At 36.6% G+C, this 7030-nt stretch overlaps 1 protein-coding gene across 1 annotated transcript in view; it reads left to right on the top strand.

The window, feature by feature from the left end:
- Positions 1-1634: 1634 nt before the first annotated feature.
- The window catches only part of SCCPDH (saccharopine dehydrogenase (putative)), a 19822-nt gene continuing 14426 nt past the window's right edge, over positions 1635-7030 (top strand). The window contains exons 1-3 of the mRNA XM_006756050.2: positions 1635-1639; positions 3156-3267; positions 5710-5839. Of these exons, the coding sequence (XP_006756113.1) occupies positions 1635-1639; positions 3156-3267; positions 5710-5839 (247 nt within the window). The remainder of the gene's footprint in view (positions 1640-3155; positions 3268-5709; positions 5840-7030) is intronic.

The following is a 7030-nucleotide window of genomic DNA, read 5'->3' as shown; positions in this document are numbered from 1 at the left end:
TGCCCAAACTTATTTGGCCTACCGCCCCCTTTCCAGAAGAAAATATTACTCAGCGCCCCCTGGAAATTAATTTTTTTACACTTTAATAGCAATTAAACAGAAAGATATATGTATTAATGTTTCTACCTTTTTCGTAAAATATAGTAAAAAATATAGTAAATTAGAAACATTGAAGTTTGAAATTATGAAACTATTTATTGAACTCAGAATAGAAAGGTAATACAAAAAAGTTAAATGCACTTGTGGCCATCACCGCCCCCCCTGGATCGCTGCAGCGCCCACCAGGGGGCGGTAGCGCCCACTTTGGGAATCACTGTTCCAGAGGATCCCGAGGGGGGGCCTTCACCCTTTATGGGGAGTTTTCACTTTGGTGATCAGCAGACAGACAGGACCTCTGACTCAAGGAACTGTGTGCTGGGTTGTTTTGTTTGTTGGTTGTTTACAGCTATCCTTGGCAATCTTTTTTTTTCCCCTTTACTGTATGCTCCGTAAGTAAAAAATGTTGGAGCATGTTCTCCTACTATACTTTTTATTTATTATAAATTATTTTTCTGCATTACTATACAAATATTAGTTAAAAACATGTATAAAAATAGAGATTGAAAAAATTCATTTGTTCAGGATTTATTGAATGCTTTTCATACAGGGGTGGGCAAAAGTAGGTTTACGGTAATTAATAAAGTAGGTTTACAAATTAACAATGCAAAAATAAACCCTGTGTTTAATGTACTCACAACTATAAACCTACTATTGCCTGCCCCTGAATGTAAATACATTAGTCTAGGTACCTGCAGCATAATGGTGAACAAAATAGAGTCTCTCATAGAACTTACAATCCAGTGGAAGAGACAGAAAAATAAGGTTATCAAAGTAGGTAGTGATAAATGCTTTGAAGAAAAATAAAAAGCTGAGTAAGGAGATGAAGAGATGGGCAATCAGTGTCTATTGGATGGTCAGGGAAGATCTCTGAGTAATTGACATTTGCCTGGAGACCTGAGGTGTGAGTGTTTGAGGGGAGGTGTTCCGAGCAAGCCACGCACAGGGTGGGAGTGTGAGGGGTGGCCGAGTTTAGAGTATATTTTAGAGTAGAGCCACCAACTTTTGCTCTTGTACTAACTGGGTGTGAAAGAAGCACTTGGCTTGTGGAATGGTGTGTGTTGGGGACCCTGGCTGATCTGAGGACGCCATCACAATTAACAATTAGCAGAACCCTGGAGCACCACACATCTAGAAAATCATTGATAACTTAAAAAATGAAAGGAAGGTTTGTCATCACATAAAAATGTAATTAAGACAGTGCTCATAGAAATCAAGACACTAACATTTTGATAGGTCTATGAGAGGTTTATGCAAATGTGAGGCAGTATTATCATCACACACAGTGATACAATGTTTTGGTGGGCTTTTAGGGTTATAAATATGCAGGATGCTCTATGTAACATGTTCTGGAGTAAAACTATTCTACTCAGCTTATCTTTATTTTTTTTTTACAAGCTCTCTGTACTGTCTCAGAAGTTAGAAAACAAGTCATAATTCCTAGAATCTACTTTCCTGTTGACAGGTTATTTCCTTCCCCCCACTGCCCCCCCCGCCCCCCCAGAAAAAACAAATCATGGTCAAGTTTGCCAACCAGCATGAGGTACGGGAGGTCCAGTGCAGAGCCTCCTGGCCGCTCAGTTGATAGGCACTTTGGAACCAGCCCACAGAATTCTAAACTCTCTCCCATTTGTAGCATGTCTGAAAAATTACACACGGAGCACAAAGTTTGATAAAAATATATTTAAAACAAGCAAAAAAAAAAAAAATAGTTAAAAAAAAAATAAAACAAGCAGGAAAAAAATAGTTTTGGCCTTGAGGATAACTTTCATCATTCTTTTAACCAAGTAGAGTTAAAATTATACAGATCATGATTTCAAGTATCAACTGATAAAATGTGATAAATCCGAAAGCAAACAAGAGGACTCTTATTTTTTCAAAAAAATATATTTGCCTTCAAATGTTCATATAAAAAGCATAAATTTTAAAAAGTTAAAATAATGTATTTAAGTTGTTGTTTATTTAGATTTATCTCATTCTTAACTCTCTTAGGTCCTCTGGTCCTTTGCTTGAATTACTCTTATATACACCTCCAGCCAGCGCCTTTGCCCCTCCCTCCCCAGTGCTCTGGAAAAAACCCGGCCCTGGTTATTGCGGATCTCTGCTTACTCGACCTGAGTGACCTGGCGTGGCTGGGAAAACATGCCAACTGGCCCCACTTGAAATGCGTGATCTAAACCTCAGCACCTCCAGCGATTCTGCTCAGTTCCTAGGCTGTTACTCTTTCTCCTACTCTTTGAAGCAGCAGTTTTTTGTTTTGTTCTGTTTTTTGTTAATCCACATCCAAGGATATTTTTCCATTGATTCTTAGAGAGAGTGGAAGGAAGTGGGAGGGACAGAGAGAGAAACATCGATGTGAGAGAGAGACATTGATTGGTTGCCTCCCGCATGCTGGGGATTGAGCCTGCACCTGAAGTACATGCCCTCTACTAGACTCTAACCCAGGACCCTTCAGTCTGAGGGCCTGATGCTCTATCCATTGAGACAAATGGGCTAGGACCGAAGCAGCAGTTGTACAACTTTTTCCTCACACTTTAGCATCCTGTCCCTTTTTCCTCACTGTTTTCTGGTGATTTTAAAAACTTTTATTTATTTATTGGGGTGACATTGCTTAATAAAATCATGTGTTTTAAGTGTACAATTCTATAATACATCATCTGTGTGTTTTACTGTGTTCATCACCCATTTATTCCCCACTTTACCCTCTTCTGCCTCCTCCACCCTCCCTTTCCCGATGGTAATCACCATATTGTTGTCTGTGTCTATGAGTTTGGAGGTTTGTTGTTGTTGATTTTTACTATGAAAATGGAAGCTGTCAGAACAGATGAAGTCCGGTGTTGATAGCATGGCAATCAGGGTCCTTCCTGATATGGCCCAAGTGTTTCTAGACTCATCACTTATATTCCCCTCAACTACCTGTGATTCGCATGTCCTGAACAGCCCCGTTTCTTATACCTTTGCATATCTTTAGGCTACTTTATTCATATTTGATTTCTTAATAACCAAGACTGTACTTCCAAACAGAATGGTATTTCATTCACTTAAGTTTCCTAAGTAAGAGTAAATTGTTGGTTTTCTCTATTCCCCCAGTACCGATTTTATGGAGAACCTGTAGTAAAAGCATGTATTGAAAATGGAACTAGCTGCATTGACATCTCTGGAGAACCTCAGGTATGTAAACTGAAACAAACCCACCAGAATTAATAGCCTAATTTTCTGTTAAAGTGGGAGCTATCTAATGCCATTTGGCAGACATTCTAGAAGGTGGTGACTCCTCCGTGGTGTTGAGAGATGGTGCTCCATTGCAGCTTCCAGGAGGGCATGGTGGTGAGGTTTAGCTTCAGTTTGCTGGGGCTTTTTCCTGCCCTATGATCTGAATTAATTAAAATAGCTCTGAAAAATTCTTGGAATCTTATTTGGTATCTTTCATTATAAATTCCCTTTTTAAACTCAGACACCTTTACAACATTGCAGAAAAATAAATGTAAAATCCCCTCAACCTAAAAACTTTAAATCATATTCATTGAATGCTTGCCACATGCCTGACAATGTGCTAAATAAACATCACATGTAACTTTTTACCATTCTTAGAAAGTAAGTATCATCTTTTTCCCTATTTTATAGATGAGAAAATTAAACCTTAGGAAGGTTAAGTAACTTGTTCAGAGTCATGCAACTAGTAAGTAGAAAAACTAGGATTTGAATTGAGGTTTTCCTGACTGCAGGAAGTGATGTGTTCATAGCACTAAGCTACTTATAACTGTAACTCCTTTAAACTGTAACCTCTAGTCTTCTGATTACTACCATCAGTGTGCCAATATAGTACCTACTTAAAGTTTATTGATTGTTAATGTATATTGGAAAAAACCAGGAAAGTATAAATTACCAAAGTTTATTCATGAAGAGGTAAGAAACACAAATGAAACAAAAGCAATTCCTATATTACTTAAAATATTCCAGAGCAGAGAAAATGGTGAAAAACTTGTTATCTCATAAGCTACCATAAAAGTAATATAAAAACCTAATAAAGATCCAGACATATAAAGAACTCTAAGTCATAATACAAATTTAAATAATCTAATTAAAATGGGCAAAAGGATGAGAAGAGACAAATTTGTGCAGAAGAATTCCAAATAGCATGGCTCAGTGGTTGGACGTTGATACGATCTAGGAGGTCATGGTTCTGGGCACATGCCCGGGTTGTGGGCTTGATCCCCAGTAGTGGGTATGCAGGAGGCAGCTGATAGATGATTCTCATCATTGATGTTACTCCTTCTCCCTTCCTCTCTCTGCAATCAATAAAAAGATAATTTTAAAAATTCCAAATACTTTATGTAGCTACTCTGCCCTCGGGGGAATTATGGGGGCAAAGAATACAGTATGGAAAGGAGGCAGATAAATGAATAACATTACAGTGGACAAACCTGAAAAACACTTCCTCAGCTAGGTATTCAAGGTCAACATCAACAGTGATAAACTATTGATAGGATGTACTTTTGATATGATGTCATGACATGGCACCCTATACCCCATGGTCTTCCTTTCAAAAACCTATAACTCCAGTCTCTTCATGAGAAAATCTTGCAATAAATTCCAGTAGAGGGGCATTCTACAAAGTACCTGATCAATACTTCTCAAAACAGTCCAGTTCTTAAAAAACAGTCTGTCACAGTCAAAAGAAGCTTAAAGGGCATGACAGTAAATGTAATGTGGTATCCTGGCTGGAGTCCTGGAACAGAAAAACAACTTTAGGTAAAAGCTAAAGAATCTGAATGAAGTATGGACTTTGGTTAATGATAATGTATCAATTTTGCTTTATCAATTGTAACAAATAATGTAAAAGATGTACTGATAGCAGAAACTGGGTGGGTGGTATTTGGGAACTCTCCTACTTAACGTTTCTGTAAATCTAAAACTTTTTTAAAAATCAAGTTATTTTTATTTTACTTTATTTCTTTATTTTTTAAATGTATTCATTTAAGAGAGGGAGGAAGAGGGAGATAGAAACATCAATGATGGGAGAGAATCATTGATTGGCTGCCTTCTGCACTCTCCCTACTGGGGATCGAGTCAACAACCTGGGCATGTGCCCTTGACTGGAATTGAACCTGGGACCCTTCAGTTCGCAGGCTGATGCTCTATCCACTGAGCCAAACCGGCTAGGGCTCAAGTAATTTTTAAAAACAGGCAAAGGGTTTGAATAGACATTGTTTCCTTCTCACATTCCCTCCTTTCCTGCCACTATTTTTCTATTATATGTATGCATGCATAGATACAGATCTATAATGATGTTCATCTCAGTAATGTGATTTGGTGTAACTTTTTTTGCTTTCTTTATATTTTTTCTCTGTTAATATGTGTTTTTATAAGAGGTATTACTTTTGCATTTACAAGTCATTCTGAAAAAGTAATAGTGTAAGATCAGCATCTGGCACATGTGGTAAATGTTTGCTAAATAAATGAAAAACATGTTGACAGTTAATATTTCTCCACAGAGCCATATTGGTTAGCATTTTCAGAGGTTAGTTCTTTTGTCTTTAAAGGTAATCACTTAATACTGGTCAAGATGTTTTTATATAGCTCTGACTCAGACCTTTTGTCCTCAATTTTTAGTTTCTTGAATTAATGTATTGGAAGTATCATCAGAAAGCTGCAGAAAAAGGGGTTTATATCATTGGAAGCAGCGGCTTTGACTCCATTCCAGCAGATATGGGAGTAATATATACCAGCAATAAAATTAATGGTAATTATTGATTAATTCACAATAGTTAAATTTAACAGTAGAAAGCCTTCATGTTTGCAGTTAATGACGAACTAAAATCTGGTTGATTGAGAAAAGAAATATCTATAAATGGGTAATGTTAAAACGCACACTTTGTTTTTAATATAGCTATGCTTATTATAAAATGCTATTGACACTTTCATTTTGTTTTTTAAGATATGGATAGTAGTGGAAGTGTTCTAAAGTGAAGAATTATCCATTGTCTCAATTTTTTTATGGTTACAGCTGTAAAATTTCTAGGAAAAAAATTTGGCAGCCATTATAAATGCAAATTTGCTTTGTTTACGAATTAACACATTTTAAGTTATGATTTATATAGATATTATAGTTAAAGGTTTTAATTTTTTTAACCAACAAAGCCAGAAAGCATTGAACAAAGTTTTTGATATCTTTTTTACCCCATTTATAAACTAGAGGCAATAATTGAAGAATAGAAAACATCATCAGTAGTTTGGTAAAACATGGAAATTACTAATATCATGCATTTTTTGAAAGTATTCATTTAGAGAATGACCTAAAGAGAATTCCAGCATCACACAAACAGTTCTAGAGCTTAGAAAGATGAAAAGTGTTTCAGTTTATATTTAAAAGTTAACTCTGAAACAAAGCCCAACAAAGATAGCATACATAAAAAAAAAAGAAAGCTAAAATCAATCTTGCTTGTGAAACAGGTTGTAAAAAGAAAATGCTAAATAAAATTTTAATAAACATCAAGTGACATTTTATTTTATTTTTTTAATTAAATCTTTATTGTTCAGATTATTACAGTTCTTCCTCTTTTTTCCCCCCATAGCTCCCCTCCACCCGGTTCCCACCCCACCCTCTGCCCTTTCGCACCCCCACTGTCCTCATCCATAGGTGTATGATTTTTCCCCACTCTCTTCCCACCCCCCCCACCCTCTTCCCCCCCCCCGAGAATAGTCAGTCCACTCCCTTTCTATGCCCCTGATTCTATTATATTCACCAGTTTCTTCTGTTCATCAGGTTTTTTATTCACTTGATTTTTAGATTCACTTGTTGATAGATATGTATTTGTTGTTCATAATTTTTATCTTTACATTTTTCTTCTTCTTCCTCTTCTTAAAGAATACCTTTCATGCCGAAACCGGTTTGGCTCAGTCGATAGAGCGTCGGCCTGCAGACTGAAAGGTA

Source organism: Myotis davidii, unplaced genomic scaffold (genome assembly GCF_000327345.1).
Source record: "Myotis davidii unplaced genomic scaffold, ASM32734v1 scaffold333, whole genome shotgun sequence".
In the NCBI taxonomy this organism is placed as follows: Eukaryota; Metazoa; Chordata; class Mammalia; order Chiroptera; family Vespertilionidae; genus Myotis; species Myotis davidii.
This window is presented reverse-complemented; position numbering and strand designations above follow the sequence as displayed.